A 21,580-nucleotide genomic window follows, 5' to 3' on the forward strand; every position below is an offset into this window, starting at 1 on the left:
TTCCATGACTACCTCGTGAAGCCGCTTGAAAGAATGCCAAGAGTGTGCAAAGCTGTCATCAAAGCAAAAGGTGGCTACTTTGAAGAATCTAAAATATAAAACATATTCTGTTTTTTTTTTTAACACTTTTTTTGTTTACAACATAATTCCATGTGTCCCTTCATAGTTTTGATGTCTTCAATATTAATCTGCAACGTAGCAAAACATTTAAATAAAGAAAAACCATTGAATGAGAAGGTGTGTCCAAACTTTTGACTGGTACTGTAGTCAAAAGTTAAGTTGGTTTGTTAAAAGTCCAGGAGATTTTACAGAGCAAGCTAAATTACATTTGTATTAGACTAAATGTTAAACACTCAATAACCAAAAAAAGCTTGAAAATACACACATACATACTTCCCACTATTCTGACAGTTGTCTGCTGTCTGTGAAATAAAAGTCCTGACATTCTAAGCACTTCCATAATATGTGAAAGATACAAATAACTTTATTGAGTGAATTGAACAAAGACAGACAAGAGAGTAAAACACACATGTTCTCCGTTGACAACTGCTACTTAACATACTTCTCCATAAACTTTTTGTGAAACTCAGAGCGAAGGGTGTCATTGATGAAACGTTTCTCTTTCCGGGCCTCATCGACTCCTTTGGCACAGTTCTTGAAAACCACGTCATCATCCCACCTGAAAATGAAAGAAACCGTGAGGTTCATTTTTTTACATGTCACATCATAGAGAATGACTAGAGAATTTCAGGGCAGTCCAGCGGTCATTATTGAAAAATAACACGCAAATAGAAATGTAAAGCTTCAGGTGTTGCGTAGCAACCCATTACTTGCTGACTTCCAAGATACAATGACTTTGTTACGTTAAATGACCGGAATACTTGTGGTATGATATGCAGGATGTGAATTTGAAGCACAAAACCTGATGCCAGTGGCAACGGTCATTCATTTTTTGCAGCGATCAATATAAAGAAATATCAGACCCCTGTTGGGGTTGGCCCATTCAAATCAATTGAACTTTTTGCAACATTCTGAGGTGCCGTATAATAAGTATCAATAAGATTACCTCCTCTTCACTTGGAAGGACGCCTGGGTCTGTGCTGCCTGTTGCTGCCCTGCCAGGTTAAGCAGTGGATTTCCGCTCAGGATGTTCTCCATTCGGATCCTCTCCTCTTCTGCCTTCTGCTCCCTCTCCTACAACACAGGCAACCACGCAACAGTAGATTTACACATTTTACAGATTTCCATCTTGTTCCTCTGTATCATTTTATATTAGTGTGCAGAGAAGATGTGGGGCTCTAGATGAATATCGAGATAAGTCTAAAAGACATGACTGTTGGTGTACAGCACTTTGTAACTGCTTACCTTTCTCTCCTGCTCTTCTGCCCTCTCCTTCTTAATTTTGTCCAGTTCAGCTAACAGGGCAGCAGTGTCATCATCGCTGTCGGAGTCGGAATCAGAGTTTTCATCGTCCTACAATTATGAAAGCATAAAAGGAGGGGTCAAGTCACCCATTAGAACTGTTAAAACAAGTCATACAAAAATTATAGCAGAGAACAGAAGAAACACATTTCAGAACACATAAATATCACACTTACATCTGTGAGTGGGTCATCTGCGTCCAAGTTTGCAGCTGGGATCTGATCGAGACGGGGCCTTTTAGAGGACGAGGACGATGACGAAGATGTGGTGTGCTCTACAACAAGGCCAAAAGTAACAACTTTCTTGGTTACTTAGCTACAACATCCAAACAAACAAACAAAGGCACTTTTAAGCTCACTAGTGACAAGTGACTAGTGAAAACACTTACCCCTGGGTCCCCTCTCCCTAGTCTTGTCCCTCACAGCAACTCGCTCACGCTCCTCCAGCTCACGGCGGAAGTCACGGGCACGCACCTCCTCGGGAGCATCCTGGGTGGGTTGCCTGATGAAACAATGACCAGAAAAAATGGAAAATCTAAAATATACCTTAAACCTATAAAATACAATAACCTATGAAAACATTACCACGCACCACCCCAGTGCTTTTGCCGCACCACACAGGCTATTTTGTTACTCTCCCATATGAAAATTCACTGACATGAAGATATTCATCTACAAATCCCACCACTTTAGAAAGTGTGCTGCAACCTCTTGACTCACCTGTACTTGATTTTAGTGTGCCCCGGTAGGTCTCGGCTGGAATACTGTTTTGATAATGCACTCAGGTCGCCTTCTCCTTTGCCTCGCCCTCCTCGAGCGGGTTCGAACGTTGGCCTAGCCGCGGTAGTCATCTTTACGTATACTGAACAAACAAAAAAGGTACCGAACAGATCACTCAATGATGAGACTCATAATGAAATAATTTAAAAATCACAGTCTCCATTAATTTGGGGGATTGAACTGAACCTCTCTAACCGACTTGCAAACAGGCTGTGAAACAACTAGCCAAGTTCCTAAATACAAGATAGCCGGAAAAAAGGGCTAAATAGCCTGATATATCATAACAATAGGGAGTGCACAATACATGCAGTCACATATACACGACCGTTTTTCGTCTCAACTCACTTTGCTATCTTGGTATGTTACCACAACAGAGGTTTGCATTACGAACTGATGTTAGCTAGCTAGCTGTCGACAACTTAACTCATCACAAGTCGCGTGAAAATATTCGACTTTGAAGAATATCAGACGCGGAAATAATTCATCACTTGCATCATATAAATACACCAGTACTCTTACTCTACGTACATTATAGACAAAGTAAGGAAATTGTGTTAAATCATTCCAATTCTCACCTCCAATCCACTAACACAGATTCAAACAAGCGACCATGGCAAGTATGTTGTTCAGGGTCCTACACAAGCGATAGTAATAGTCGCCTAATCATTCTCTCAACTCATTGGATGAGACGGAGAGCGATGAACTCAAAGCGGTGGATTTAGGTGTCCAATGTAGCCGGATTCATTTTCCTGGCTCTTACCGATTTTAAAGAAGACTGCCTGTATCAACCACACTGTAACTCTACCAATAACCACACTATTACCATTCAGCTCTAAATCTATGCAAACTCAAAATGAGTCCTTAACCCGTGTGTGTGTGTGTGATATGAGTACAAACAGCAATCCACAAATAATCGGATCAATCAATAATTTAGTCGATCAATTTGCCGACCTATTCTTATCTCTGCCTAGGAAAAAAGACAAGTCGGACAAGGTAGGAAGATGTGAAGCGATGAATCTTCCCTGAAATTACGTGCAATTGATCATAAGATCCCATAAACGGGATGCCCATGTTTACTTACTTAGTTCTTTACAACCAAACTATCAACTGTAATAATCTTTATTCATCCAATGAGAAGGGAGTAAAAGGAAGGGGGCGGATTCACCCTGGATGTTGTCCTAATGGAGTACAGCATTTAAATTATTTGTGTTGTTACAAAATATATTGTTATAAAATATACATTTCTGATTATTTTTAAGTCTGAAATATCCTCATGATAAGAAACGGAAATGCTTCTTTCGAGTGACGTATATGGATGTTCCCATCTGATTAGTTCAGACAACTGCCAATCAATTAGTTGAGCGCAACTAGCAAGTTTGTTATTCAATGTAAACTATGTTGACTGCTGTGGGACATCTGGCAATAAGTATGATTAAGTTTATTTTTTGCATTGATGTATGCCAACGTATCAGTCGATTGCTGTATGCATAGAAAGTCTATTGTTGGGTTTGAAATATCAGTTTCAGATGTACATTGATAATACCTAACAGCTACTGATAACTTTACTTTCAAAACCTAGGAGGCCAGGCAGCCTTGCCTAAATGTACGCTGTAAGATATTCAAACCTTGAAGTAGAGACGTTATAAGTACTGATCTTGGTCTATCGTAGCTTTTGTAGTTAAAAAACTTGCGAAGTATTGCCTTGTTGGTGTTTCCTGGCAGGCTTGATACATAAATGTCGGCATCAACAATAACAACATTGCAACATAACATCGCAACAGCTCTGCGTGATCGACATTATGCTTATTTCAGCCTGAGGTTTGAGCAAGCTGGTTGACATGACATTCTCGCACAACGATACATTGGGTTCAGGTCTATTCGAAAGATACTGTCTCGCCACTTCCTGTGCGGTCGAAACCTACTTGAGGGGAATATGCACACACACCCATCCTAGTGTAAAAGCAACACATGTATTGCACACCTGACGCTGTGCATTTCACATTTATTAGAAGCTCTATACGTTAATTATGTTTGTGAGGAAGAAAGGAACTTACTCAGTTTCTCACCAAGGAGTTAGGCGGTGGAAGGTCGTTGGAGACCATTACACAATAGTCCCACATTTGAAATAGGCCCACTGTATACTATAATGAGAGAATACTACAACATATAAATTATATCATTTGTACTCTTTCTAGAGGTGCGTTGTGATCATGTATACAGTCTGTTATTCTGGTGAAAAGTTGTTGATATTTGAGCTCAACAGTCAATCAAGTTACATACCTCCCTTTCGTCCTCATGAAGCAACGTGTTGATTGGCTGGAACTGTGTATGGCTTGGTCTGTTTCTCTTTTACAGAGCCTGGACTGTGTACAAAGTTTTTTCAATGTGCATTTTGAGCACAGACAACTAGAGGACCATGCAATTTGCTGAAATGTGTATTGGATTATAATTGCAAACACTTAATTTTAGGATGTGTTGGTTTTGTCATTTAAATATTTGTGTGTTTGTGTGTGAGGCAATGAACACACCGTGTGTGTGAGGGTGCATGAGTCTGCTCACCTAGTGGATGTGTGTGTGTGTGTGTGTGTGTGTGTGTGTGTGTGTGTGTGTGTGTGTGTGTGTGTGTGTGTGTGTGTGTGTGTGTGTGTGTGTGTGTGTGTGTGTGTGTGTGTGTGTGTGTCTGTCTGTCTGTGTCTGTGTCGTTGTTTTTGTGTGTCTTTTGTCTCTGTTGGCTCTGAATATCTTTGACTGTCTGACTCAGCAGAACCGGTGTGACCCACCAACCCCCTTTTGCCAGGGTGTGTGTGGCCATGGCAACCAGTCCAGCTGTGGGGGAGAGCCAGCTCCAGAGGATTATCCGAGATCTGCACGGTACAGTGTGTGTGTGTGTGTTTGTGTTTGTGTGTGTGAGAGAGAGAGAGAGAACAAGAGAGAACCTACTCTGTACCTACTGTGTGTATGCGAAAGGTATGCATATGTGTGGCAGTCTGCACACGCATGGTTGAATCTGTGTGTGACTGTGTGTTTGACTGCGAGAAAGAGAAAGGGTAACCCACAGCCCATTGTTTGGAGAGAAAACAAGTCTCTGAGGTCGAGAAAGAGGGACAGCATGCAGATCAGCGACAACAGTGGACCGTGCCTATCAGTCCATCCCCTCATACACCGGATTTTAATGTGAAACGATCCTCTTGTTCGACCGTTTTTTTTTGTATCTCGGGGGCATTGCAGTGTGTTCGCTGCAGCCGGTTGTGCTGCACCGCTGCTGGGCTGACATGTCCAGCCTCTCCCTTCGCCCCTCCGAGGCTCCAGGACTGTGGAAGCAGAGGTTGGACGCGCGGCGGCAGAGGGAGAGGTTGCTGAGGGGACACCCGTCCCCCGTCTCCGCTCAGTTCCTACGCTGGCTCAGAGGCACGCTATGTCCACAGTGCTGTGTAACAGGACGAAGGGACAGAACAGGACAGAAATGTCAGAAGGGGAGAAAGGGAGGAGGCGGAAAGGCAATTCAAGCACGTGTAGAGAGTTGGGATTGGGACATGACAGTACTTTAGATGAGGTGTGGAGGAAACTGATGATTCTATTGTTTCTATGTATAGATATGTGTCTGCTTTCTGTGATCACAGATGCTGTTGCTGAGCTGACTAAGGAGTACAAAGAGACTGGAGAACCCATCAGTGATGACAGCTCCAACCTACACAGGTTCTCCTACAAACTAGAATACCTGCTCCAGGTGAGTGACACCAAAGTCCTTATAGGCATGTCTTGCCACTCTGTAGCCAGCTTGGTATTGCCTCCCACCAGCCATTCATACAAGATCAGGCTCCTGTCCAAACTAATGGGGAGAGACCTGTAACTCCACATTGGCCAGTCCCACAGATCCTTAAAAGTATATAGTGGGCGTCGGTGTTTAAATCTGAAATAAAACATCATAATCAAATTTTCAGTTAACACTCAAATAAGGCTAAAAACCACTACTGTTTTTGCAATTTCACATCTTGGCTATTTCTGCAGTAAAGGCGAAAATTAACGTAATGGATTAGTCCTTTTTAAGATAGGGCCGGTCTTCCACTTCAGTTCCAGTCTCCCTAACTAATTTCCCTAATGTCCACTTGTCTAATCCATAAATGCACACCAGTACAGCCAACTATGTCCACAAGTACACATGATTGTATGTTTACATTTTGTCGCAGAAAAAACACAGTGGCCCGTGAAAGTATTCAGAGACCCCCCCCTTTATGCATACTTTTATTTGGCAAACCAATGGAAAATCAAATATTGAAATGGCTTATTTACATAAGCATTCAACCCAGTTGGGAGTGTGCTCCAAATTGAGCTTGTTTGCATTCTGATTGCTTTAATTATCTCTGAGATTGCAAGAACGTGCACACTCTCACACACACACACACACACAGACACACACACACACACACACACACACACACACACACGCCCAGAATCCAGTGCATAGTGCATAATCAAAGTAAAAATGAGCTCACAAAGTAAAAAAAAAACTATGCAGATTTGCAGAGCCATGATAGAACTTTGAACGTTTCAAGGTGCTCAAGTTCCCCCATCATTTTGACACGCAAGAATCTTGGAATCACATGAGCATTTCATATAGCTTCCTGTCCGACCAAACTCAGAAACAAAAAAAAAGTGCCTTGGGTAGGGATATGTCCAAGAGCCACTTTAATAGAGTATGAAGTATGAGGTAGAGATGCACCACCTCTCTCTCTCTCTCTCTCCCTCTCTCTCGTCCACTCTGACTCACACTCACACACGCACACGCACACGCACACACACACAGATACACAGATACACACATGAACACACACTAAAAGGGTATTACTCTGAGGTGGTCTGACCCTTGCTTCACAGCTAAAATGGCATCACCCAAACCCAAACATGCTAAAACCCACAAGTCTATAGGTGTCAGCTTGCAAGTTGTTGGTCTGAAGTTGAAAAACAACATTCAGTAAAAATGTAGTAGTATGTCTTAATAACATATGAACAGTATTTGTTAAGTACTTTGCATTTTTGTATCAGCTGTTGAATAATAATGTGTGTCAAAGAAATGGGCATTTGTGACACTGCTATAACAGGTTTTCTGAAATTTGCACAAACTAGTTTTGCAACTGTTTTGAACTGTAATTGTGTGTGTGTGTGTGTGTTTGTGTGTTTTGTGAATCCAGTTTGATCAGAAGGAGAAGACCACCCTGCTAGGCAGCAGGAAAGACTACTGGGACTACTTCAGTGACTGCTTAGCCAAGGTGAAAGGAGCCAATGATGGGATTCGCTTTGTCAAGTCCATCTCTGAGGTAGTGTACTTGTGTGTTTCCATGGGCCTGTAACTACAATACCTTTCGTTTAGCTGTTTCTATCTGTATATCTCTATTTCTGGGTCTGGGTCTGTTTGCAGTTGCTGGCATGAGAAAAAGGAGGTTAAGTGTGGGTCTTACTAGGAAAGGGGAAATGGAAAGGTTAGCAATATGAGATGGCGTTTGTGGTTGAGGACTAGGGTTTCAGGGTTAGCCAGAGTTAAACTGTTTTTGCTGATTTAAAAAAAAAAAAAACATCAAAAATATGCTGGTCAAAATGGACGTTAATAAATGCTCATATAAATCATAGCTATAACATAGGCTATCCCTGAACAGTACATTTGTGTTTTGCCATTTGTAAAATGAGATGTAGTGGCAGTGATGACGGACCTGCACGTTTATGGGTGTTTAACTTTTACAACAGCATGCTAAGTGCTTATTTATGAGTTTAGTGATCTGTACCCTGACTGAGCTACACTGGCTAAAATTGCCTGTGTTCTGCCCGTGTCAAACGTGCCGGCAGAGAGGTTTCGTCTGGAGGAGGAGACAGTGATGTGACTTATGCGCATTGCAAGCTGCAAAGACACATTGGATGCGTTTGATAAGTCGGTAGCAGAGGATATTGCCACAATGAAAAAAGGGAGGAAATAGCATTTTACCCGATAGCCCATATGCTGCATTTGAAGCCATGTGGGCCTAGCCTTTTTTAAAACAGGCTACAGGAGGTTAGAGGTTACGGATGTTTTGTCATAGTCTACATTTTAGAGGATCATGTTGAAGTTTTGCTCAAGCGTTACTGTTCAGTGAATAGTCAAACTGATTTGAGGTTGTTGTCATTCTTTCGTCAACCCAGGTGTAAATTATATTTGCGTTTGTAACATAGACTGTTGCTGGAATTTGTGTAACGGGAAGTTTCAAATATGTTTGGTAATCATTTTTTATTTCCGGACACCGGATCTGCAAGAAACATTACTTGCAGAAACCCTGTTGTGGACCCGTGAATGACTCTTGAGTTTGTGGGGGGGGGGGATCTGACTAGGAAAGGCGGAATAGAAACAGTGAGGTCAGCAACAACAGCACTGTTTGTACAGACAGCACTTGTAGTGCGTGTATACGGACCGGTAGTCCTTGCCTATTATTATACTACTTGCCTGCCAAATGGGTCCATGTTCTCTCATCAGTCTAATGTGGTTGTGGTCAGTAGCTTTGTCTCATTTAACTGTGTGTGTGTGTGTGTGTGTGTGTGTGTGTGTGTTTGTGCACGTGCAGCTGAAGACGTCTCTGGGGAAGGGCCGCGCTTTCCTGCGCTACTGTCTGGTGCACCAGCGTCTGGCTGACACACTACAGCAGTGCCTCATGAACCAGAGGGTCACTAGGTGAGCCATGTCCACATCTCACACGAACAATACAGTGACTCATCCAGTTTACCACCACATCAGCATACTGAACCCCAACCACCATCACTGTCCCTGTCCTAGCATTACATCCTTTCTTTATATGTTTCGCCTGCAAAAGCACCAGTGAGACACCTTTTGTGTCTAGCTGTAGCTTCCAACAGTAGGAGCGTTGTCACTGCCAAAATTACTGCGGCAGTCAGAAGACAATACATAATAAAACTGGGCGTAACTTATTCTACAGTTCCCGCTAGAAGCGGCTGACTCATGCCCAGAAACAGAAGGTGCTGTGTCCAGCTGTGTGAGAATAAAGAATACCTGTTCCTCTGAAATGTTAGTGAAAGTGCAGTTCCCTTTCGCTTCCCCATGCATTCTCCTCCACCAGCAAGTTTTTGTTAAAGGGAAGTGTTAAAGTTCACAAAACCTGTAGATGAACGGGTGTGTGTGTGCGCGCACATTCACATCAGAATGAGAACCATATTTAGGCATAACTGTCATTTCTGTCATGTCAAGTGTGCTGCTTTCTGGGTCGTTTGAGTTCACCCATATCAAGTTCTCCTTTGAGAGTGGCAGAGGCCTTGCAGTGCTATCCTGGGTTCACAAATTCAACTCCAGTTAAACAGGTTACAAGAACAATTCCAGTCATCATCAACCCTGGATGTTTCAGTCTCTATGCTTTTTAATACATATCAGATTAGAGGTCTTTAACCTTTTGGGACAATCAAATGGTATTGATTGTGTGTGCGTGCGTGTGTGTGTGTGTGTGTGCGTGTGTGTGTGTGTGTGTGTGTGTGTGTGTTTACAGTGACTGGTACTACTCCCGTAGCCCCTTCCTGAAGCCTCACCTGAGTGTTGACATCATCAGTCATCTGTACGAGCTGAACGACGTGCAGTTCGATGTGGCGTCACGGGGTCATGACCTTGACTCAGACTGGCCCACTTTTGCTAGGTAGCCAAAAAGAATGCTCCTGCCACAGTAACACAATAAGCAACAAAATAAGAGTTTCATTACACCTGTCATTACACACATTTCCCTTAAGAATATTGATCAAATGTGTGTGTGTGTGTATGGTCATCCTGTAGGAGGACTCTTGGCATGACCAACTCCCCTAGTCACATGTGGAGACCACCCACTCGCAGTTCTAGCATCAACAGCCTGGCTAGCTCCTATTCACAGGTAATACACACACACACACACACACACACACACACGCGCACACACACACAAGCAGGTACACTCTCTCAACACTCACATCATATTCAAATACTGTTGTTGTAGTATTGCAGTTTGTGTTGCAGTAGTTCTTGAATTATGACCCCCCTATAGATGGCAGTATTGGATTGACACATAAGAAATGTGTTCCAGGCAGAAGTCATCATACACACTTTTGCTTCTCTTGCTCCCAAAAGACATAGACTGAAGGACTCAGGATATCAGTAATTCTTATCGTTACATTAATTCGCCTCTGACTTTCTTTGATTCTGTTTGCCCCCGTATGCTCTTTTGTAAAGCATCTACTATCAGTCATTAATCCCATTCATTTCCATTTGTCCCCATTCTGTCTGTCACTTTCTGCCTGTCACTTTCTGTCTTTCTCCTTTCTGTTTTTCTATGCTTCTCTTGTTCTATTTTCTGAACTCCTATTTTGTTTCTCTCTCTCTCTCTCTCTCTCTCCCCGGCCCTCTTTCTCCAGGTCAATGAGTTCCTTGGCAGCCCAGACATGGACCGCAGCGGCCTCGGTTTCCCCGGTGACACCAGCCTGGCCGACGACTCGTCGGTGATGAGCGCGGTGGACGAGCTGCGCCTGGAGCTGGACCAGTCGGAGCTGCGCGAGAAGGAGCTACTGGGCCACATGGGCCAGCTGGGCGGGGAGGCCTCGGAGCTGCGCGCCGTGGTCCTGGAGCTCCAGAGGCAGCTGGACGTCTCGCTGGACGCCCAGACCCAGCAGGTGGAGCGCGAGCGCGGCCTCGGCACCCAGATGGAGGCCCTGGGCGCAGCGCTGGAGGCCCGGCAGGAGCAGCTGGAGGCGGCCGAGAGGCGCGGGCGGGAGCTGGTGGATCAGCTGGACTCTGCGCTCGAGGCGAAGGGCGAGCGCGCCGCCGGGCACCTCGACTCGGCCCAGAAGATCCACGAGCTGCTGGACGAGCTGAAGGAGGAGCAGCGCGAGCGCGCCCAGGCCCTGGAGGAGGCTAGCGACAGCCAGAGGAGGGCCGAGAGGCTCGGCCAGGAGCTGAAGGCCGCCCAGGAGGCATTGGGGCGAGCGGAGAAGAAGAGGGAAGACGTGCAGGAGGAGTGCAGGCAGCTGAAAGAGGAGCTGGGCGCGCTAAAGGAGCAGCTGGAGGAAGGGAAGAGCGGGGCGCAGGAGGAGAGCGAGGGGCGCAGGAGGGAGGCGGAAGGCCTGAGGGAGCGGCTGGGCGCGACGGAGGTCGAGAGGGACGGGCTGAGGGCGAGCGTGGCCGAGCTGGAGGCCGGCGCCAGGGAGCAGACGCGGCGCACCGAGGACTACCGCGTCCAGTGCAGCAGCCTGATGGGGCTGAACGAGGGGCTGCTGGAGACGGTGCGGCGCTCGGAGGAGAGCCAGAGGGATCTGACCGAGGCCCGCGCCACGCTGGAGGCAGAGGCGGCCGCGCTGCGCGGCAAGATGGCCGATGCCACCACTGCCGCGGAGGAGAGGGAGAGGCGTCTGCGCGAGGAGGCCCGCGCGCTGGAAGAGCGTCAGCAGAGGGCTGCTGCGCAGATGGAGATGGCGGAGGTCAGTGAGGTCAACCCCGCTCAATCGCTTAATTGTGATCCAGAACACCGAGGCGTGAAGGCGGCAAGCAGGAGAAACAACAAGAAATACACACACCAGATACCAATTGGCAGGACAAACATATACCCATGTGCATCCACAGATATATAATTTTCTGTTTGACTGCACATGTGAGTGCGCACCCAGTGAACATGCAAGGACTTAATGTGAATGAGGTATACCATCATACCATAAGTGCTCATGAGATTTACTTATGTTAGGATGGCAGATATGTTGAACACTCTAACCAGGTTCAGACAGAACAAATTTCATGCATATCTCTCCTCCAGTACAGCCTGTTCAGTTCCATCAGCTTCTAATATGTCTAATGCAGTATGTGTCATGTTCATTGTTAACTACATGAGACACATGCAGAGCCCTATGGTCAAATCTTATTCCAGTAGCCTCTGCTGTATGCTCCAGTTCAACTGCAATGATTCCTCACTCACTTGATCACTTCCCATGTTTTTCTTTCACTGCTTCTTTCTCATTGCTTCACTTTGTCCTCCTTCATTTCAATCTTTATGTCTCTTCATGTCTCTACCTTTCTCTTGCTCTCCTCCCCCTCTATCTTTCCTTTCCTTTGTCTTACTGCTTTTACGTTTTCCTTTGTCTACCTGTCTTTCCCTCCCTCCCTCTCTCTCTCTCTCTCTCTCTCTCTCTCTCTCTCTCTCTGTATTATCTCTCTCTTGCTCTCCTTGTTCCTCTTTCTTCCCCTTTCTCCTCATCTCCATCCCTCCTCTTTTAGGCTCGGGTGCAGCGTCTGGAGGAGGAGAACGCGTCACTGCAGGCGGGCAGCGAGGAGGCGCAGCGCCGCTGCCTGGAGGAGGCGCAGCGGGAGCGCCGGGAGGCGCAGGCGCACGCCGGCCTGCTGGAGCAGCAGCTGGGCGTGCGCGGCGAGGACCTGGGCCGCCTGCACGGGGAGCTGCGAAGCGCAGTGCGCGACTCTGAGGAGGCCCGCGCCCAGCTGCGCGTGGCCGAGGAGGCGCGCCAGGAGCTCGCGGCCCGGGCGGAGTGTTTGACGGAACAGGAGGGGCGGCTGAACCTCGCCCACGTGGCTGAGCTCCAGGAGCGGACAGAGCGCGAGGCGGCACTAGGCCGCGAGGTGGAGGAGGCGCGCGGGGAGGTGCGGGAGCTCAAGGCCCAGCTGGAGCGCCTGGCGGTGGAGCATGCAGAGGCGCGGGAGAGCCTGCACCGCGCCAACACCGAGACGGCCGAGCTGGGTATCAACCTGTGCCGTCTGACGGCGGAGCGCGAGGAGGCATGCCAGCGGAGGTGCGAGGCCGAGCAGGAGGCGCAGAGGGAGGCCGAGCGCCTCAATGCCAGCCTGGCCGCCCTCAGGCAGGAGAACACCAGTCTGCGGCAGGAGATACAGCAGGCCGAGAACCTTCCGGAAGCGCTGCTGGAGGTGCAGGAGAAGCTGGAGAAGGCCGAGTCCCAGGCCAGGACACAGCAGGACGCCGGGCGCGAGGAGATGCAGGCGCTCAAGTTCCAAATGAGCTCTGAGGTCATGAGCCAGCAGAGCCAGATCCAGGTACAGCATGGCACAGCACAGCACAGCACGGCACAGGGTTCATAGGGATTATAGTCCTAAACAAACACACGTAAACCCCTTAGTGAGTGTCTAACCGTGAGCAAATGTATGAGCATCTAACCACACACCCAGGCTAGAGTGTAAAGTCATGATTAAAAGTGAAAACTCTCTGTGAGTACTGTGGATGGAAGCCTGGAGCTTGTGTAGTAGTTGGTGGTGTACGTATAGACGTAGGTGCTGAAATGCCTTACGGCAATCAGACATATGGGAATCAGGAGGTTTCCTATGTTGCATACGGGTCTTACTGGCTGCATGTGGCAGCCTCCTTTAGCTAAACACTGAATTCTACACACACAGCTAGGGACTTGCATAGCAGACTCCACTGCTGGTTGGGAGATTGGGAGTTTTCTCACAGTGTAGAAACATGTACAATTATGTAAATGCAGACCGATTCCATTTATCCATTTGCAATTCCTTCTCCACTTTGAGACAAAATGAGACAGAAAATTAGGTTATATCTTTGATTATGGGGGCAGATTTGGTTTTCGTTTGACTTGTCCCCCGGGCTTATTGACTGCTAGCTGTTTTTCGAAAAAACATGGTCGTTGGGATGAAGCTGTCCGTCTCGTTTTGTGTGTCCATCCAGAGTTTGAAAGAGGAGCTGGAGGGGGTGAAGACTCAGATGAAGACAGAGGAGAAGAGAGCGTCCAGCCTGGCAGAAAAAGTCTCTGAGCTGGAGGTGAGTGACCCCTACCACACTTAGAGAGACAGAGAGGGACACAGAGAGAAAGAAATCGAGACGGTGGGAGAGAGGGCCCTGAGAATGAGACCCTTGCTGTCTTTCACTGTCTGGAACTAGAGCAGTTATAAACCCTGAATGATGATATTCATAATGACTCCTGACCACGCAGCGGTTGGCTGTCAGGACCAATGATCACTGAGCACTCTGCATGCCATTTAAAAGCTCTTACACCATTCAACTCTCTTGGGGGTGGAATGGAGTTGAGATTAGTGTGGAGCTACTAGATTTGCCTTGGGATTGGTGTAGAGGTGGGACGGTCGCTTGGTCAGATGTTGGTATGACACGGCACACGCTTTACTGCATTTCGTTGTCTCAGTACTTGTACTCTGTGCAATGACAATAAAGTTGAATCTAATCTAATCTAATCTAATTTACACTGTTAAAATAACGAACCCCTGCTGTGAGCTGCGCTGTCACTCGCATTGTGTTTGGCTCTGTCCTCCGCTCCTGACAGGATTGCCATCTTCCCTATTGAAGAAGTGGACAGGGTCTGTGCCTGCCCCGAGTGCATAATGTCTGCAGAGGGGCCGGACGTGGCAGTGCAGGGAACCAGAACAGGAGACTCAGGGACAGAATTAAGAGTGTAGGAGCAGGAGTGGGAGAGAGGGGAGAGAGAATGTGAAAGTGATATAATGAAGAATGTGACAGAGGGTTCTGGGATAGAGGGAGGGGGTGAAGGAGAAGTAAAACAAAGAGAATGATGAGAGAGAGAGAGAGAGAGAGAGATAGTCAGCCAAGCTCAGTTTCAAGTCTGCATGAGTGAGTGAGTGAGGGAGGCTAATTGGCAGCTCAGGCAGGAGTGATCAAAGTTCATTAACACTGCGCTAGGTGGAGGAGAGGAGAGAGAGAGCGTTGACTTATTCACACCGAGTAAGAGGAAGGAATGCATGATTAGTCCTCTAGTGCTGGAGCCATGCTGTGCTGAACGCGTGCGCACACACACACACACACATACACACACACAGATACACACACACACACACACACACACACAGACACACATTATCTCTCACACACTCAAATTGAGAAGTCCTCAAAAAGTGGGCCGAAGTTGCAATGACACAAAATGGTTGACTTTACTGGGTCACGATGGCATGATGTGACATTACAATTTAGACAATAATACTGTGGCCTGTAGCAGGGGCGGACTGGGGGAAAAAAGTGGCCCGGGAGTTACTGTCAGATCGGCCCACGCAATACACGGCGCGCGGCCCAGTCAGTACACGGCGCGCTGTCCAGTCAGTACACGGCGCGTTGCCCAGTCAGTACACGGCGCGTTGCCCAGTCAGTACACGGCGCGTTGCCCAGTCAGTACACGGCGCGCTGCCCACTCAATGCATCGCACGTATCGACCAGTCAGAGGCCTACTTGGAAAAATACTCATACACTTAACATTATTTTGGATGATTACAAAGCAATTACATCATATATGTTTGTTTTTTAATAACATTTGGATCCACCAATTTGCCTGGATGGACACATGGAATAAAATGATACTGGCTATTGTAACACTCCAAGGTAGGTATAGTTTGCTAGATGAATATGCTTAACTCTGGGCTAGTATCAGATGGTTATACTGTACGTACGGTATAACTACAAAGCCTTAAGGAATCTGTCAAAGTCACTGTCATCTTCAGCCTACATGAGTGGTAAATAGGGATTATTATGTAAGTATGTTAAACCATTGACACAACACTATCAGCAATGGTAGTATTTAGTATTAGTGCCCCAGGTGAAAAAAAAACTACACTTAAGTACATTACATTAAAGTGTACTAAGTATACTTTTTTGTACTTAACTTTCCACTATTGGTTAGTACACTCAAAGTGTCTTAGATAAATATACTTTAAATACATGTGCTGAATTGAAATACACTATTTTTGTATATTAAAGTGTAACTTAGGTGTACATTGTACCCTGGGTCTTATCTTGGCTCTGGGGCCCCTGGCTGCTGCTTCTAGCAGCAGAATCATCAATCTAGATACCATATTAACATTGTTTATAATGTATGTGTTGTGTGTAACACGGTGATTTTAGCATAACAAGCTAGCTGGTTAACTTAAGTTATTAGAAATGATAAGATTTCCCTCTTTACAACTACCACCATGGATAGCTTGCTCATCGATTGTAAACAAGTAACTACGGCTAACATGTTAAATAGATAATCTCGATGATGACAACAGCGCCAGCTTGCTTATTTTACCAGATCATAACGGTCTCAATTTTGGACATTTATTTACCTAACGTTAGCTAGGCTAGCTTGTAGGGAACGTTACCTCATCTGTGAAAAGCAAGCTAACATTGACCAAGTCAACAACTTACCTTCTTATCACTGTCAACAGTCGGTGGTTTCCCAAATAAATCAGAGATTTTTGCATATTTTGATGCACCTTCCTCCAGACATCTTTTTTTCTTCTCCCTGCCACCTTTGCGTTTTGGTGCCGATGATATGCTCACTCTCAAAAACAACTTTGTCTGCTAGCGAGTGACGCAAGTGTTGAGTAGGCAAGGCAAGGAAACTTTTTTTAATTTATTTATTTATGGAAGTCAATGTGCTTTACATATACAATAACAGGAAAGGCCACAAATAATTGAAATAAATGAAATGAAATGTAGACTACAGTGATCGACATTTAATAACACAAAACAAAGTTAGACTGACGGAAGAGATTAGATGAGTAAAGCTTTCTTTTGAACTCCACTTATGATGTTTTAGGGCATTCATGAAAGTTTTCTCATGTGGGATTCGTTTTGAATTTAGACCAGAATTTCAGAACGCGAAATAACAGCCGTAAATGGCCCAGAGTTTTCAATCAGGCTAGGGCTGACTGCACACTTCACTACGGTTGCGTGCCCTGGCTGGCCGTGTATGAATGCAAATCCAAATTTAAGAATCCTCATCCTCAATCCGTACAGCTGAGAACACTTTGGCTGTTTAAGAACCCATTTGCAGGCGTTCATTTATAAGGTGGAGATCGTTTCTTACGTTAAACTTCCGAAGTCCGTAAGAACACATTTCAGAAGACACTTCAGAATTTTTTCGAAAAATAGGCACCATGAGTGTGAATACAGATCGCGAGGAGGAGTATAAAACTCAGTCAGTGCAATCAGTTTGGTGAAGTTCTTAGAGCTAACTATACGTGTGCTGTGTAATAGGAAATCTGTAAATTTGACCAGCCATTTAAGAGGGTGGGCCGGTTGAAGATAACGGTGGGCCGGTATTTTGGACAATCCCAACCCCGTCGGCCCACCGGGGATTCCCCCGGTATCCCCGATGGCCAGTCCGCCCCTGGCCTGTAGGTAATTAATCATAATGAAGTTGAGTCCAGTGTGTGTGTGTGTGTTTGTGAAGGGGGCCAGTGATGAGTATTCTCGGCTGATCGAGGAGAAGGATGCTCACGTCACCAAGTCCGAGAGGGATATTCGTGAAAACGAGGCGGAGATTCTGAAGCTTCGAGAGAAACTGGACAGGTAAGACACCACCCCTCCAGACCAGTGCACATGATGCACTCTCTCTCACACACACACACAGACCAGTGCACATGATGCACTCTCTCTCTCACACACACACACAGACCAGTGCATATGATGCACTCTCTCTCACACATACACAGACAGGTAAGACACCACCCCTCCAGACCAGTGCACATGATGCACTCTCTCTCACACACACACAGAATTGGCAATAGGGAGGTGATGATTAGCATTCAAGCCATCTCACTCTATGTCTGTCTGTCCCATGCTCCATCTCATCATTCTCTTGCTGTCTTTCTCTCTCTTTCTCCCTCTCTCTCCCATTATTTCTCTCTCTCTCTCTCTCTGTCCCTCTCTCTCCCTGTATCCCTCCTCCAGTGCAGAGCAGGCGCTGGCGGCGGGACAGGGTGTGTGTGGGGACCTGAAGCAGCGGCTGGAGCAGGTCCAGACTGAGGCCCAGAGCCAGCGGCTCAGCATGGACGCCCAGATCCTGGAGCTCTCCCACATCAAGAACCACCTGGAGGAGCGCCTCATAGAGCTCATCAAGTAAGTGTGTGTGTGTCTGCACATGCACTAGTGTGTGTGTGTGTGTGTGTGTGTGTGTGTGTGTGTGTGTGTGTTTGTGTATGTGTCTGAACATACGCTAGTGTGCCTTTGTTTGTGTGCAAATGTCTGACATATGTGAACTTAATGATGTATTGATGTATGTGCGTTTGAGTGTGTTCCTTTATGGATTTGTGTGTGTATGCGTGAGTGTAGTGCTCATGTTTGTGTGTCTGTATGTGTCTGTACATGCACTTATGGATTTGTGTGTGTGTATGTGTGAGTGTAATGCTCTCCAAGTGCATACTTCACACCCGCTGCTCCACATTCAACACCCTCTACAGTGTCCTCAGCTTATTAGTAGCTATACAAGACAGAACACAAGAACAAAGCTGATTCTCCATTCAACCTGACAGAGATGGGTCACACAACACAGACACAGCCTGTACAAATACCGGAGCAGGAGTAGTCGCTGTATGTGCGTGTGCAACCATGTAGGCCTATCTGTATTTTGTGTGTGTGTGTGTGTGTGTGTGTGTGTGTGTGTGTTTGTGAGCAAGAGCAAGAGCATATCTATTGGACTTTACTCCATAGGGGGGCCTGACATTTTTCAGACACAGACAACATAATGATAGAGGAACTTGCGCTAATATAGCAGAAACAATCACACCCAGAGGGCAACTTCAGAGCCACTGCAAAACGACCTCTCTACGGGTGTTAGAATATAGTTAAGGCACATATCTCAGTAGACAGACACAGTGAGACAGACCAGCATGCAGGAACACAGTCCACTGCCTGAGCAGATTAGGTAGGGGAACGTGTACGTGTAAACAGTTAGGCATGAGGATTAGGTCTTGGATAGAATAGGAGACATGGAAGAAAAGGGACAGACAGACGGACACTTATCCTTGCAAACACAGCATGATGGAGAGCAATAGAATACTGGCAGATGGATAGCCATCTAAAGAAACGGAATGGCAGATTGGCAGCCGAGAAGGATGACGGATAGGCCGGCAGTAAGCACCCAAGCAGCAGGAGGACAAATAGATTCAGACGCATCCTCCGTAAATTCCTCCCATGTTTAGACAGGTGTTGTGCATGTAAAACAGATTCTCTAAAGAGCAGTAGGATGCATTCATCAAACAGGCACACACGTGTACACACAGACAGAGAGAGAGAGAGAGAGAGAGAGAGAGAGAGAGAGAGAGAGAGAGAGAGAGAGAGAGAGAGAGAGAGAGAGAGAGAGAGAGAGAAAGGTCATGACCATCTGAAGTGTGTGTGTGTATGCTTTGTGTCTCTGTGTTTTTTTCTAAACACCCCACAGCAGACTAATCAGCTTAGACAAACAGCCCAAACTGGAACAAATACCATAAAAGGTCAAATAAACAAAAACAGCGGATTTTTATTATGAATGACATGCATATGAAACACCCCCCCCCCCTCTCTCTCTCTCTCTCTCTCTCTCCCTTTCTCCCCTGCCGGGTGTGTAGGGATAAGGATGCGCTGTGGCAGAAGTCGGACGCTCTGGAGTTCGAGCAGAAGCTGCGGGCCGAGGAGCAGTGGTGGCTGGTGGACAAGGAGGCCGCTCGCTGCTTGGACTGCAAGGGCCAGTTCACCTGGTACCTGCGGCGTCACCACTGCAGGTGTGTGCACACACACACACAAACACACACATGCATACACATTTTCACATTATACATTTCTTAGAAAATAAGTCTCATACACAATCAGAGACATGCACCCATTTGGGCATTCATCAATTTACACACCCTTGTCACACACACACACACACACACACACACACACACACTGACATAATTGCCCATGCACCGACAGCCCCCACTGTTTCTAGCCCTCGTTGAATTCTGAGAGTTAGGTATGAGATAGAAGAAGATATCAGACAAGGTTGCAGCTCAGGAATCATCACTTTCATGTATTCCAGTTTTCTTTATGACACTGTTGTGGTAGTAATACTGCTGTGTTTGTGTGTGTTTGTGTGTGTGTGTGTGTGTGTGTGTGTGTGTGTGTGTGTGTGTGTGTGTGTTGTAGGTTGTGTGGGCGCATCTTCTGCTACTATTGCAGTCATAACTTTGTGATGACCAAGCACAGTACTAAGAAGGAGCGCTGCTGCCGTGAGTGTTACACAGAGCACAGCGCCGTGGTGGAGAGGTTCACGCCAGCCGAGCTCGACACACACCTCTCACAACCACACGTCCAGCCAGCCCCCTACAAACCCACACCCAGGGTGACCGGTGAGGATCTATTTCATTGTGACTATGAAAGCAGTGACCTCTGACTAGCTATCATGGCTAACTAAGACCTTTAAAGGGAAACTCTGGGATTTTTTAACCAGGGCCTTATTTTGCGGCTGCTGGTTTTAGCATTTTAACTCAATACTGGACCTATTCCATTAAGTGTCATTAAGTGTCTCTAGTAAAATAGTGCCCAGGTTTAAAATAGGGCCCAGGTTTCCTTTAACCTCTCTATCAGATGATCAAATTCAACACACTTATACATGCTTACACACAGACACACACACTCACACACACACACACACACACACACACACACACACACACACACACACACACACACACATCTATTCTAAGTCAGTCACATGTGGCATCTTTCACTTCTGAAAGAACACATACCCACTAACACAAGCTGTGTGTATGTGTGAACTCAAAAGGCACAGTCCAGAGGTCTGCCATAATAAAAGCAATGCAAAGACACGTTGGCACATCTCCGAGCTTGCCCAGTCCAGTTGTATTCCAATGAACCTGAGAGTCTATGAAAAGCAGGGACGTGCACAGGAGGGGCTAAGGTTGCCCGGGCAACTGCCCGTCTGCCCTCCTCGACTGAAGTTGCCCCTCCGAAGGAATATATATATTTTTTTAAACAGTATAACTCCTGCAGAATTTCATCTAGGCCTATATAAAAAAAATTGCAGAATATGTGCGCAGGGGTAGGGGGCTTGTCGGCGGCAATTAGTGATCGACCCTGACAATTTCACATTTTTAAGTGATATAGGCAGAAAATGCGCGCAGGGGGCGTGGCGGCGGCGGTTACAAAAATGAACGTGTTGCCCTTTTTTTCCAGGGCAGAGCAAATGCCCTTCAAAATTCCTGTGCACGTCCCTGATGAAAAGGGCTGGTGTGAAATTATGAAAAAAGACAAAGAGCCAAGGATGAAATAGTGTATCTTTGACTTATTATGAATTCTCATAATGATAGCTGAAATATCTCCAAGAAGAAGCAGATGTGCACTAGGCATCATTAAGGAAACAATACACAACAAAAAAGGCTTGACATAAAAAAGGGCTAACTTAAACCATATGAACCATAAACCATAAAACCTTATGAAAGTGTGTACTGATGTTAAATGCTGCCTTTGTGTCTGGAAAGATCATTTTAAAGATGAGTCTGACAATACTAGCAAGAGATAAAAGGCTTTTGTGGGAAGTGATGGTTTTCTTTTTCACATCCTTGTGTAACTGCATCTGTAGATTCTCAGACTGACACAATG

The 21,580-nt window shown here is 46.1% G+C and overlaps 2 protein-coding genes across 5 annotated transcripts in view; one reads left to right on the top strand and one right to left on the bottom strand.

Annotated features, from left to right (window-relative positions):
- Window positions 1-462: 462 nt before the first annotated feature.
- On the bottom strand, window positions 463-4,363 carry cwc15 (CWC15 spliceosome associated protein homolog). Of its 3 annotated transcripts, none has more exons than XM_031575330.2 (7): window positions 4,256-4,363; window positions 2,142-2,283; window positions 1,811-1,923; window positions 1,599-1,696; window positions 1,366-1,473; window positions 1,067-1,194; window positions 463-679 (listed from the first exon to the last, which is right to left on the bottom strand). In XM_031575330.2, exons 2-7 carry the CDS (start codon window positions 2,270-2,272, stop codon window positions 550-552), a joined length of 708 nt encoding a protein of 235 aa, XP_031431190.1. In that variant the 5' UTR covers window positions 2,273-2,283; window positions 4,256-4,363; the 3' UTR covers window positions 463-549. The 3 variants fall into 3 exon arrangements, with proteins under 3 accessions (XP_031431190.1, XP_012690848.1, XP_031431191.1); XM_012835394.3 differs by lacking the exon at window positions 4,256-4,363 and adding an exon at window positions 2,777-3,179; XM_031575331.2 differs by lacking the exon at window positions 4,256-4,363 and adding an exon at window positions 2,547-2,641.
- The window catches only part of LOC105907113 (FYVE and coiled-coil domain-containing protein 1-like), a 23,879-nt gene continuing 5,801 nt past the window's right edge, over window positions 3,503-21,580 (top strand). Inside the window, exons 1-14 of one of the 2 annotated variants that reach the window (XM_012835393.3) lie at window positions 3,503-3,627; window positions 4,966-5,072; window positions 5,822-5,928; window positions 7,391-7,516; window positions 8,786-8,892; window positions 9,716-9,859; window positions 9,994-10,087; window positions 10,605-11,663; window positions 12,451-13,236; window positions 13,883-13,975; window positions 17,391-17,509; window positions 17,891-18,058; window positions 19,546-19,698; window positions 20,105-20,307. In XM_012835393.3, coding sequence (XP_012690847.2) covers window positions 5,012-5,072; window positions 5,822-5,928; window positions 7,391-7,516; window positions 8,786-8,892; window positions 9,716-9,859; window positions 9,994-10,087; window positions 10,605-11,663; window positions 12,451-13,236; window positions 13,883-13,975; window positions 17,391-17,509; window positions 17,891-18,058; window positions 19,546-19,698; window positions 20,105-20,307 — 3,220 coding nt within the window. In that variant the 5' untranslated portion in view covers window positions 3,503-3,627; window positions 4,966-5,011. Of the gene's footprint in view, window positions 3,628-4,962; window positions 5,073-5,821; window positions 5,929-7,390; window positions 7,517-8,785; window positions 8,893-9,715; window positions 9,860-9,993; window positions 10,088-10,604; window positions 11,664-12,450; window positions 13,237-13,882; window positions 13,976-17,390; window positions 17,510-17,890; window positions 18,059-19,545; window positions 19,699-20,104; window positions 20,308-21,580 lie in introns of both variants that reach the window. The other variant, XM_031575329.2, reaches the window with a different exon arrangement.

The sequence above is a fragment of the Clupea harengus genome, chromosome 10 (genome assembly GCF_900700415.2).
Source record: "Clupea harengus chromosome 10, Ch_v2.0.2, whole genome shotgun sequence".
In the NCBI taxonomy this organism is placed as follows: domain Eukaryota; kingdom Metazoa; phylum Chordata; class Actinopteri; order Clupeiformes; family Clupeidae; genus Clupea; species Clupea harengus.

Coding starts and splice junctions, on each gene's coding strand:
- cwc15 (XM_031575330.2), bottom strand. CDS start 2,272: ATGACTACCGCGGCTAGGCCAACGTTCGAACCCGCTCGAGGAGGGCGA. Junction 1,195..1,365: donor CAGAAGAGCAGGAGAGAAAG/GTAAGCAGTTAC, acceptor CCTGTGTTGTAG/GAGAGGGAGCAGAAGGCAGA. Junction 680..1,066: donor TCCTTCCAAGTGAAGAGGAG/GTAATCTTATTG, acceptor TTTCATTTTCAG/GTGGGATGATGACGTGGTTT.